The sequence below is a fragment of the Chanodichthys erythropterus genome, chromosome 9, assembly GCF_024489055.1.
Source record: "Chanodichthys erythropterus isolate Z2021 chromosome 9, ASM2448905v1, whole genome shotgun sequence".
NCBI lineage: Eukaryota > Metazoa > Chordata > Actinopteri > Cypriniformes > Xenocyprididae > Chanodichthys > Chanodichthys erythropterus.
The window spans coordinates 12310443-12323694 of record NC_090229.1 but is presented as its reverse complement, the minus strand read 5'-3'; the positions used below and the strand labels follow the sequence as shown (position 1 = coordinate 12323694).

The 13252-nt window shown below is 37.8% G+C and overlaps 1 protein-coding gene across 1 annotated transcript in view; it reads right to left on the bottom strand.

Moving 5' to 3' along the window:
- elavl4 (ELAV like neuron-specific RNA binding protein 4) overlaps nucleotides 1-13252 on the bottom strand; it is a 79404-nt gene that overhangs the window by 14411 nt on the left and 51741 nt on the right. Inside the window, exon 6 of the mRNA XM_067393575.1 lies at nucleotides 2909-3059. Within this exon, the coding sequence (XP_067249676.1) occupies nucleotides 2909-3059 (151 nt within the window). The remainder of the gene's footprint in view (nucleotides 1-2908; nucleotides 3060-13252) is intronic.

Here is a 13252-nt window from a genome sequence, read left to right as displayed (position 1 = left end):
TGTGAGATGCGTTCTACTTGGGATTGGAGTTTTCCACCACCGAATAAGGTCGCATGTCTGCGGCTATGAATACTCCTAACGCCTGTTTCACACTGCAAGCGTGAGCGTCGCGTGCGCAGCGCAGCGCATGAGCGTAACTACACCGTCACTGCAGTAGCAGAGACGCGCGAGTATTCACAATGGAAGCGTTTGTACAGCGTCACAGCAGCGGCTCGAAGCTGCATAGTGAGAATTTCTTTACAAAGACAGCTATAAATTTGTTTTTATAAGTTGGTCATTTATAAACTTGATAGTCTTGAAAGTTTGTTAACATGGGGAAGTGTACAACATTTTCATATAAACAAATAAATAAAAATAAATAAAAGCCTCGTGTTATCCATTGCTGCACATGAATGGAGGTGAGCTTTGTGTTTGACATCATCTGCCGCGTGCACATGTTTACAAGACGACAAACTCGTATGGTACACGCACATAAGCATAGCTTGCAAACTGTTTTTTTTTTTTTTTTGTCGACAGCGCGAACGTTGTCAACATAACTCACTGGAAATCCAAAATAACTTCCACGCAGCGACTTCAGTGAAAGAGGAGGGGGTTCGAGACGAGTTCTGTCGATGATGGGTCTCCTGCATCTGCAGTTGCCATGCTATCTTTTGAGTGGCTGTTAGAGGAGGTTGACTGGCAGTGTTTTTTTTTTCCGCTTGGCAAGCAACCGGACGCGACATGGGAGCGCGGCAGCATCGACGATTCCATTTATTAATTCGAAGTTCGAGATTGTGACTTAATTTCGGTCGATTTCGATTTAAAATCGAAATCGTGACACCCTTAATTTGAAGAGTAGAGAAGAGAAGAATCTTTGTCTGATATTCACCGTGAAGTTAAATATAGCCTTAATAATAAATTATCAAACAAGTAATAGATTAATAAGACCAAAGAGTGCCTGTTTTATGTACCCAAAATTAATTATATATCATGTTTAACCACTATTAGACACAGCGGCAAATCCCCGAAGCACTGGCCAAAATTATGCTGTTCTCGGCGGGTATACGAGCGCTGATGGCCTGGAGCTCGCATCTCCGAAAATATCTAAACAAATTGTAAAATAGGCGCTATGATTAAATATTTCACATATTTCAGGTCTAAACAACTACATTCTCGCCTTAAAAAAAAAAAACTCTTAAAACTACAGTTAGTGGTACAACAAATGTAGTATTCGCAAAAATTACGGTGCATTTGCTCAGCCGCCACAACAAGTCACTTCACGCGGAGTGATACAAACAGTGAAAAGGTAAAATTGGTATTATGACTACAATATCGGATGGCTATCAGCCAATCAGATTCGAGAACCAGAAAAAAAACTGTTGGATATATATATATATATATATATATATATATATATATATATATATATATATATATATATATATATATATATATATATATATATATATATATATATATATATATATATAATATTAGTAAAAATTCTTGGTTTATTTCAAGTCGGACAAGACCAAAAGTGAAGCGTTTCAGTCATAATTGAGTAAGTCATTAATTCCATACCTGGCATGATTAGTAGTTTTAGATTCCTCTGTGATTCATTTTGATGCATTCAAAATAATTGTCTCATAAGATTCATTCATTCACCGTACTGTAACTGCATTGTTTGAAACGAAACTGTTGTTCAGGGAACCATTTTTTAAAAAACATTTTACCAGTATGAAGTCACTGTTTTGCAATTCTGACGCTAATATGGGGCAGTGTTGTTGTTGTTGTATGAACCACAAATGGCTTGCATTGATGTTGCAATGATTGTACTTTTAGTTTCTGTCAGCGCATGGGTGCCCAATGTAATCGGCGAGTTAATCTGAATTGTCAACATTCATGTGAGATTTAATTAAACTATTAACTACTTTTGAGTAACAATCCCTTTTTGACTTCAGCACTAGTTATTGAAAAATGCAGAATCCCTGTTTGTCTTTCAAGGCTTCACAGAAGGATTGTAATATTTGCTCATGTATCTTTATGGCAGCCCTCTGATCAGTATAGCTTCAACAAGAAAAAAATCGTAATCACTAGCAACTCGTTTAATTAATCATTAAGCTCCCTCCTGCGGACCCTTTTCTCCCGGGGAGCCTTCTCTGGGCCAGAGGAAGGATCTGTGTCAAGGGAGGAAGGCCTCCGTGTGTGTATGTGTGCATGTGGCCATGCAACGTTCCTCAGCAGTTCTTCAGAAAAGGTTTTGCACCACTAGAACAAGTACATTTTTCTGTGGCTTATGCGATATTGTTTGCATGGAAAGTGCCGATATGAATTATGCAGTTGGAAAAATATTGAATGTGTAAGAAATTCAGCTCCATGACCATTTATATCCAAGTTGATTTATTCATGATGCTGGAGGAAGGATAGGCCAAGGAGATGTCTGAATGCTTTAAAATAGACTCATCAGTCATTTCATGTCATTCGAAGATTCTTAAAATTAGGATGCTTGGTCATTATCAAATGCAAACAAACAACCAACCTGCACATACATGTACACACAGAACTTGGCTGCATAATTTGTGTGTAGTTTCAGTTAGTACATGTTAAGTGCATTTACATGCACTTTAAAAGTTCTATTTCAGTCTGACTAATCAAAACTTTTATATGTCATATTAGAGCTAAAATTACACTAGTCTATTTTTTGTGAAATCAGACAAGATAATGCCATTTTAGTCTGGCTTCTTCTAACATGGTCTTTAATATAGAGCGAACAAATTATGCAAAGAATTGCAGAATTCCTTATATTTTGGCTTTAACTGTACTGAATGTCTCAATCTTTTATTGTGAGATTGTTTTATGTGAAATGAGAGGTTGTCTTTGCTTGTTTGCATGCTACAGGGTGAGAGAAAAGCGGTCCCACTGATACCTGTGACCTGGTCGACGAGAATGCGGGAGGTGATTATCCGTCCATACTGAGAGAAGAGCTGTTCCAGCTCCTTCTGGGTCATGGTCTTGGGCAGCCCACTCACGTACAGATTAGCGTCACGGATAGAAGCCGAGCTGGGCCGTGCATATGACACCTGTAAGACAAAAAACACTTTGAGAATGCATTGCAATTATGAAACTATAGTGGTCTATGTGGTCATTCTAATTCCACTTCCATATGTGCTTGATGAACATTTAATTTCACTTTACTTTTGGAGGATATTTGTTCAGGCAGTTTATAGCCAACATCTTGCATTGGCAATATGCAGCATTCGGATGCCAGAGGTCATCTGCGCACCTGTTCTGTCTCACACTGTGTTGGTGGTCTGTATTCTTGCGTTGACCTAGAGCAGCCTGAGACTTCAGAAAGATAATGCCCCAAAATCCTCCACTTAAGAACAAAGGAGAATCCTTTCGACTTATTATAATATTTTGAAAAGGAACAACTTGCTGCAAGGGATTCTCTGTGATCCATGCTCATTCACAGATAAGGGATATACACATGACATCTAAAGAGCTTTGCAATTTCTCTCAAAGGAGGAATGAAAATGTAAATTCAATATTAATGTGCACCACCTCTAACCCCGTTTCTAAAGAGAAAAAATGTACCCAAGACATACACCCAAAGTACAATGGTTGAAGTTCATGAACTCTTTAAACTACAGGCAAATTTTCATGGAGTTTGCGGTCCAAAAGTCAGAATTAAAGTCATAAAAAACTTTAGTTATCATGTGTGTATCATCGATGAAATATGGTATATTTTTACAGCCTTTATTATTTGAGGTTAATATATACACCTGAACAGTTAATGTGACTACAGTAGTTCAACCTTAATGTTAAGAAGCGACGAGAATGCTTTTTGTGCGCCAAAAACACAAAACAACGACTTTATTCAACAATATCTAGTGATGGACAATTTCAAAACACTGCTTCATGAAGCTTTGAAGCTTTATGAATCTTTTGTTTCGAAATCGGTGGTGCGGAGCGTGTATCACACTGCCAAAGTCACGTGATTTCAGTAAACAAGGCTTCGTTACGTCATAAGTGTTTCGAAATTTTAATGTTTCACCACTAGGGGCGTCACTTTGGTAGTTTGATACAAGCTCTGAACCACTGATTCGAAACAAAAGAAAAAGCTTCAAAGTAGTGTTTTGAAATCGTCCATCACTAGATACCATTGAATAAAGTCGTTATTTTGTTTTTTTGGTGCACAAAAAGTATTCTTGTCATAACATTAAGGTTAAACCACTGTAGTCACATGAATTGTGTTAAATGTCTTTCTGGGCATCTGAAAGTGTTAATTATCTTGCTGGCAATAGAGGCCTCACTGAGCCATCGGATATTATCAAAAGTATCTTAATTTATGTTCCGAAGATGAACAAAGGTCTTACGGGTGTGAAACGACATGAGGGTGAGTAATTAATGACAGAAATTTCATTTTTGGGTGAACTAACCCTTTAATGTTTATACAAAAAAAAAAAAAAAAAAATTAGAATATATAGAGAAAAACATTACCTTACATTAATAAATGCAGTTGGTATCATTAAAAAAAACATTTACAGCATTACCTAATGTTAATGTATAGAGCCTTATTGTAAAGTGTTGCAAAATATGTTTTCAATTAAATATCTTTTAGTTCAAGACTAGAAACACAACAGTGTCATAACCACGTCTGACCATGTTATATTTTTGAGGATAACTCTTAACATTTAAAATAAACAGAATTAACAAGTTACAAAGTATCAACAGTAAATCAAGCATGGATTTAATTAGACATAATTGGACAGTTTCAGTTTCTTCTCTACAGTTGTACAGATTGACTTGTTTTAGAATAAGGTTCATAAACCTCACTTAGAGCACACTGCAGTAAATGATAAAGGCTAATTTGTTTTCAGAAAACACACATGATGGAAGAGCTTGTGTGTGAGAGAGAGAAGGCTGGCTGTCATCTGTGCTGAATAACACTTTGGAACCTTCTGTTTGTGCCTAGAGTGAGAGCCAAGCCATCTATAGCTCCCTCACCCTCGCATTCCCCACATGCTCTAATATCAGTGCGCTGCGCTCACTAGCACCTTGGACAGCGCTCTTTTCTCCATACTCCCTCTATCTATCGCTCACACACTCATATGGCACGTTCTCACCTCTCTCGACTTGTCAAACTCGGCAGCACCTTGGACAGAGTCTGTCACACTCTAAAACACACCGTACTTGTTTTCAACTTCACATACCAGTCTCTATTTTTTCTGACTCACATGATACAGTTTTCACCCATTGCACTCTCTCAATCAAATCAAGGCAAATTTAGTATACAGTACCATAACGGCACTGAACTTTGCACAAATGTACAGGGATAATTAGATATTTTTAAGTAATCCTTGTGGGAAATTTCAGTGCTGTGGCTCATCCTGGATTATCTTGAATGAGAATTATTTTTAAAAGGATAGTTCACCCAAAAATTATTTACTCGCCCACATATTCCACCGAATATCATAGTCCATACGACTGCTTTTATACAAATATCTTTTATTACAAGTGATTCATTGAAAAGATCCAACTCAAAAGAATGATTCGTTCATGATTCAACCATTTCTACTTTTTTGATGAACTCTTATAAGCGTACGTCAAGATTTTCAGTAAATAATTACTTAAATTCCAATTTGTTCATGACACAAAGCGTCAACAAAGCTATGTCTTTAGAAGTCTTTGAATATCAAGTATGTGATTTATTCCATATGGGTTTTCAAATTCATTTGTATTTCATGCATGGATATCTTCCCAAATCTAAAATTGTTTATAAATCTGTTTTCAACAAAAGAGATGTTTTAAGGTCCCCCAGCAGTTTTCTTCCAAAATAAAAGCCTTATAAATTAACGTTTGAAAGCAACTAAATTCATACAGCCATAAATATTACTATTATTTTGAATAATAACAGCTATTATTATTCTTGTTGTTTAGTCATATTGAATTGAGAAAAAATGTTTTTCCTTTCCGTTTTTGTCCTTAGCTGATCGCATGCCTAAATATACACTTCACAAGTCTTATGGATACTTTTATTATACTTATTTTAAGCTTCATTTAAACTGTACTGGAAAAAACGACCAGTACTTTCTTCAAAATGTCTCCTTTTGTGTTCCACAGAAGAAAGTATGCCATCAGGATTGAATCGACATGTGGCTTAGAAAAGGATGACAACATTTTCATGTTAAGGTGAACAAATCCATTAACAGACTGAATTTTCTTGTTGACTCCATGAGTTTTTGTCTGTCTTCGCTCTTTCCCGCTACAGCAGTTCAGTTTTAATTCAAGATGGGGAGATGTTTCTATCTTCCTGCCCTTTTAATGCTCACGTCAATTTAATCTGTTCCCATTAATGGTTGAAGCAGCCTTTCCATCTCATATTTTCATTAGTTCTGACATTTGGGCAGCAGAGCCATCACAGGCTGTTACACTGCTACAAATGCTGAGCTAAACATGCTAAACACTCCGCCGTAATCTCCTCAAATCCACTTAAATGGAGAAGGCAAAAGGCATGGAACCCTGGCAGGCTCTTCCCTCTCCTCTCCTCTCCTCTCCTCTCTTCCCTTCTTTTCTTTTCCTCTCCTCTTTTCTTTTTGTTTTTTTTCTCGCCCTGTCAAGCAGCTCCAGATGTCAGATCTATCAACACCCTGTCTGCTGTGAGGTGTGTGTGTGTGTGTACACGTATCTCACAGCACAAGGCTACGCTCTTCTCGCCCTCAGTGGGATTTCTCCCATCACACCTCGACAGGAAGGCAAAGCCGGAGTTTTGCTGAGAAACGGAGAAGTGTCATGGAGAAGTGTGTGTGTGTAACAAAATGATGAGCGTGTGGAAGTTGTGACTGGATTGAAACTCTCACTCTCATTCTTTTTTTTATTTTTTTAGCCGGTGAAACGCAGCTCTGTTGATCTGTTTCATGGACTTCCTGCATTAGCTGATGTGTTCAAGCGACAGCACGTCCCTGAACCTGACACGGCAACTTACGAAAGTATATAAAATCATCGTAAACCACCACTGACATCTTTTCTCACTTCCTTTTTCTCGTCTAAACAACCTCTTGTAAACCTATACATCATCAGCTTATTTCAGCAGGAGGGCCCTCATAAACTGCGTTTTTCTTGCTCCACTGAAAAGCGCAAAGAACTGCACTTCGGATAATTACCCTCTCCTTCTTTTTTTCCCTTTTTCTCACTCATCCACTCAGACACAGCTGTCTTTTGCTATTAGATGGTCTGTCTTCATCCTAGCTCGATGGGGGGTGGGGTTACAATGGAGGCTTTATGAGAAGGATGACCTTGGAACACACTTATTAGAAGTTATGAGACAGAGGATTTCACCTCTCTCTCTTGCCGTATTACAGCAGGAGAGCATCTTTTGAGAGGGCTGGTGCTGGTCTGAATAAGAGGTTTCATGGAGTGCAGAGAGAAAGGAGAACAAGCGGGGAGGGCCGATAGCATGAGAGGTGTAAAAAAGAGAGATCACATAGAAGAGATAAAGACATTGGCTTCTCTGACCCATGCTGAGATGGACGGATGGATGAAGAGAGAGAAAATATGGAGATAAAAAGATCTAGATGATTAACAAAGAACACGGATTGGAGTGACAACGTGATCCATTCAGGCAAGGCACGATGAAGCGATAGGCGATCAAAGCTCTTCCATGTAAATCACAGTTTTCGTCCTTACCAGCTGCGACCACAAGGAACAACAGCACATTTTGATGGTTGCTTGGTTTCTATTTCTGTAGCACTGCTCAGGGCCCAAAGACTTTTAGCCCACTCAACCAAACATATAAAAATGTACGGCTTGCATTAAAAGCGCATAATTTCAGATTATTTGCAGTAGTTTTATATTTCATAGAGGTGAACGAGAAATAAAAAAGGCAGATTTATCCATTGACAGTAAATTACCAGAGCGGATGTGCTTATTCAGAGACTAACATTGACAGTAATAAGTAGGTGGAGAAATCAGAGCATGTGCGGTGCTAAATCTTCATGCATCAAACCTACTAAAGCAAATTTATATTTGAGTTTATGTATTCTGCTCGTTTTAAGGATGAAGTTATTGCATAAAATTTGAGATGTTAAATTGGGCCCTATTTTAACAATTTAAGCGCATGGTCTGAAGTGCAAGGCGCCTCTTTTGCTAGTTTAAGAAAGGAAAAAATGGTTGGCGCCAGGTTCATGGTCCAAAGGGGTTGTACCTAGTCTTGAGTCACAGGGTGTGTTTTGGGCGTAATGTGTAATAAACCAATCAGAGTGTCATCTCCCATTCCCAGCCATGGTGGATTGCTATTTACATGGCGGAATTTGCAAGCGAAAGAGAGGAAATGGAAAGCGTTGTAATTTTTTAATATTTGACATGTTTATGTGCTGCTGCGAGTCCCTATGTGTGTAACAAGCAGAATGTATGCGCGTTGTGCACCCGCTTATAGCCGCATTACTAACGCACCCTTTAAATAACAAATAAATACTGCGCCATTGACTTTAGACAAGGTTTTTGTCAATGGCGCAGTTGATTTCAGTTGCCTCAAAATAGCAACACGCCAACAATGCACCTGAACACATCTCGTTTTCAGGCCAGCACGCCCATGGGCGAACAGATAGGCACAAGTGCATTTGCTATTTAAACAAAGTGGCACTGGACAAGAAAATGATAACTGCGCAAGGCTGAAACTAGTAAAACACGCCTGGCATCACATTGCGCCGGGTGTATGATAGGGCCCTTTGTGCTCATTAACTGAGCAAAAAAAATTTTTAGGAGAGCAACTTTTTTTGTTGAGAAACGGGTAATCAACAGCTGTTGACAATTTTACATTATCAAATGATTATGTATAGTTGATTTTCAATATCTTAATCTATTTCTAGTATCTTGATGTTAAACTGGTGACATTTCAGTTTTGACATTTCAAAGCTGAAACTTTAAACTGGCTTGATATTGTATCTCATGTCAAATCAGTGTGGATCATCAGTATTAGCTAATTAATATTCATGAGCTCAGCCTTCTTATGAAGCTCCCCCACTCTGGTAGCACTTGGTTGCGCCGTCTAGTGCAAATTTGCTCAAATTCTTCTCCACATAGGATTTTTTCTTTCATTGTGGACAGACAAATTGCTTGTCACTTTGCACTTGGTTAGGACAGTGTGTGAAACGGGAGCATCTTTGGTTGTGTCAATTCCAGTATTCGCAAAAAAATCAATCATGCATGAGATGCGCGTGTGAACAGCACAGTGCACAGTAGCATGCCTTTTGTTTGTGTATGTTGCACGGAAGACAACTCTTTCTTTATTACCCGTAAGTCTGCTTTTGTTGGAGTGTGTATGTTGCTGGACATGGAAATTGGACATGTTTATAAGAAGTATGCTCAGCAACATCATTCCTGCAGGTTATGACAACTCCTCAACAGACTGCACAAAATTTAGTGCTATACTAAATTGTGCCCTTAGGCCAAATCTCTGTATGCTCACATCAGTGTTTCAAATTTCATAACATAATACCATAATACTAAACTTAATACCAGTCTTAAATAATATTATGATATTTGTCTTATTAAATAATATTAATATTAAACATGCAAATAAATAATGTTAATAATATTATATTAAATTGTTATATATTAAATAAATATTAATAATATATATTATAAAAAATATATTAAATCATATTTTAGATTTTAAATATATTTAATATTTAAAAGGCAAATTTTTCTTAACATTAACAATATTCCTAATGCTTTTATAAAATGGTGGCAACATCAATAAAACATTTTGTGAAACTTCAACAGTAAGAAATTATCCTGAATTCACAACCCTCATTTCCTAATGTGGTTCATAAAGGGTTAAGTTCACATAAAATGTTGGTTTAGTTTGAGTCAGCGATGAATGACAGTTATTAAGCCCTGCAATTCAGTGAGTCAGATGTTAATTCCGTAACTGCTGTGATGGATTGAGTAAATGATTCGTTAGAATGCTTCAAACGGATAACTTGGGAGTTTTTGACTGATTCACACTACAAAGTAGCCATGAACTGAAGCCATTTTATTTTTTTGTGTTGTGTTTTTGTTAGGATCGTGCTCTAGAAAGGGGTGTGGGTTGAAAGGACCAGCTAAAGAGTCACTCAGTCATAGCCCTATGATGGGAGTGAAAAGGCTGATGTGTTTGGCCGGTAAGTGCAGTGTTTTAACAGTGTGTGTATGTATGTGTGTACCGCTGCCTCCTCGGAAGTGTGTTTTGTCACTGAGAGAAGTGCCGCGTGGCAGGAAGCTGTGATGATCGGCAAATACACACAGAGTGAGTCATTCTGTCTCTGATGGATTCTTAGCTGATGCTGAAACCAGTACTAGAAACACTGCCGGCCAACACATACACATGCTGCCACTCTGGAAAAAGCCTATGTTTGTGAGCATTGTGCTGTGCTCTTTCAAAAACAGCCCTGACAAGTCTTTTCTTTCTCCTCTCTCTCTCTCTCTCTCTCTCTCTCTCCTTTTTTTTCTTTCTCTAGCTCCCACACGCAAATGCACAAACAGACACGCACGTTCTTTTGCTGTTATGTTAAGAGGTACTGAGCCGCGCAGACTGAGCCGTGTTTTCATAAGCAGGCGAAATCCAATCTGATTAGATTAGGGCGGATGTAAGTGAGAGGTCTAGGATTATAGGCCAGATGAAAACACACACAGAGCCAGATTATGCCGTAAGCAGCAGTCAGAATTTACTGTTAAAACCAGCTGCTGCTTCTAAATAAAGCACCGTTGAGGAAAATGGAAGCCATCAGATTGTGGTGGATCTATTTAGTTCCATAATTTCATTTAATAATAGAGCAGAAATGAGTGAAATAGAAAAGAATAGAGCAAATCAGTCCAGAACAGAATAGAACATGACAAATCATAAGAGAATAAAATGAAATTGAATAGAATATCAGGACATGAACAGAACAAAAAACATAATACAAATCTGACAACAGAATAGAATATGACAAGAGAATGGAACAGAACATAACAAAAATGACAGATCAGAACTAAACAGAATAGAATTTGACAAATCAGAAGACAACAAAACAGAATTTGAATGGAACATATCAGAACAACAAAGAACAAAACATGGCATATATCCAAGTAAAATATTGCTTAAACATGATAGAATAGAATAAAACAGAACTGATGTGTTTTTCTACAGTGTAAACCAGACACATTTTAGATATCTATTTAGCATGTCCACATTATTCTATTATACATGCTATTTCCCTCTTTTTGTGTGACTTCATGATTTGACATTTGGAGATTCATTTACATATCAATTACACTATTTTTCCCTTTTCTTCCTTCAGTTGCTTTCCTGTTTCCTTCTGCATCTTAATGAGTCAGATTTGCCCTCCTCTCTCTTTGTGCCGCCGCGCCTCAGCCCAGCACGAGCCAGTGTACGCCACATGTACTAATCACTGCAGCTTCCACTGGCACAAACGGTGACAGGAAACATTCAGTGAATTGACTGGCGCAGACGTGAGGAATGGTGACTGGGAGAGCGCTTCCACCTAAATGAGATGTTGCTCTGTTACCGTCTATGTTATCTGTTACGTTTAAATAGGTTCAATCCCAGGTGCGGGTGACCTGTTAACTGGAGAGAAGCTTCTCAACGCTGTGCCCTTGAGCGAGAGGCACTGGCTCCAGGGGGGACCGCTCCTGCAATTAGCGTAATGTGGGTTGCTTTGGCTGAAAAGTGTTTGGTAAACAACAGGCAGGCAGTAACCTAACAACATGAACCAGAGCGCTGATCCCAACACTGAGGGCGACACATTCAGGTATGCATACAGATACACCGCAAAACAGCTGTTCATGGTTTTTACATTAATTATACAAAAATAATGTGATACAAAATCTGTTAATTCTATGTGATTAATTAATTGGTATATCATTTCATTAATTAATGAACTGAAATTGTATGCTGTAATTTAGCAATTCATGCATACTTGAAATATTACAATTAAATAATTATTAATAATTAATTATTTTAATTATGAAAAGTAATTAGATCAATTGATTATCACAATTTAATTTTTTTCTATTTTAATATGCCACCCGTGCTGGCAAAATGAGTCGGAATGCGCACGGGCTAATTACGAGTTACAGGCAATACAAGTCAAAAATTTGGATTTTGGTCGAATTTGAGGTTTTCACAAAAATTAGTTCCTTAAACCCTAATCTAGCAATCCAAATGCTTCAAATAGCAATTAAACATCTAAAAGTATCTTTATTTGTATTTTTTCTGAGAGGAGTGCCTTTCCTTTGTCCATAAAAATGCTCGCTTCACCACTCGCGCTTTCCCTCAGCAACCTCCTCATTAGTCCAAGTTTGGTATCGTTTTAAAGCGCAGTGTTCCAACTTTGTGAATATTCATAGCAAATTTTTGATGACATGAGTCTGAACCAATGAAATGTGATTTTCAAAGTGCATGCACAAAGACGCCTCAGACAGCGCGCAATACCGATATACACAGAATTACAGTACTTCAAAATATTGAAGTAAAATATTGAAAAAAAAATGTAATATATATATTTTCCTATAGATATTTGGTTTTGACGAGGTGTGTGCCAAATTAGGTGTTATTAACAGTGGAGTTGTCAAAAGTACAGACTTCGGTACCAAGTCAAATTTTAAAAATGTGACGCTTTGAGTGCTGTTGAGCGGATTCGCAGTGATTGGTCATTGTGGTGATATGTCTGTGATTGGCTTCAATGATCAACTCTTCAAAATCATGTTGTAAATAGTCATCAATGACGCTCTTCACTGAGCGCTTACACAGATACGCGTGGGAGCATTTGAAAGCAGCCGTCTATCGTGGACCACTCCGCTGATAGACGCCTGCTTTCAAACACTCCCACTTCTGCTTTCAAAGCGTTTTTAAATTCAAACACTTCTGTGTGCTTTCAGATGCTCCTGTCCGTTGATCATTGTAGCCAATCACAGACATATCCGATGAGTGCATCAACACAATGGCCAATCAGAGGTGTTTAAGAATCCGCTCAACAACACTCAAAGCATAACATTTTTAAAATTTCAGTACCGATTGGTACCGAAGTCAGTACTTTTGCCAACTCTAATTAACAGGGATTTTAAGGTATAGTTGCTAGGTGATTTTGTTTTGGAACTTTAACTCGATATTTCTCAAAATTGACTTCAAACAGGTGTTGCTCAGTCATTTTTTGTCAGATTCCAACAAATCATCATCATTTTGAAGGTTTTTTAAATAGAGATCGTGAAAATAACAATAACTCATTTTTGA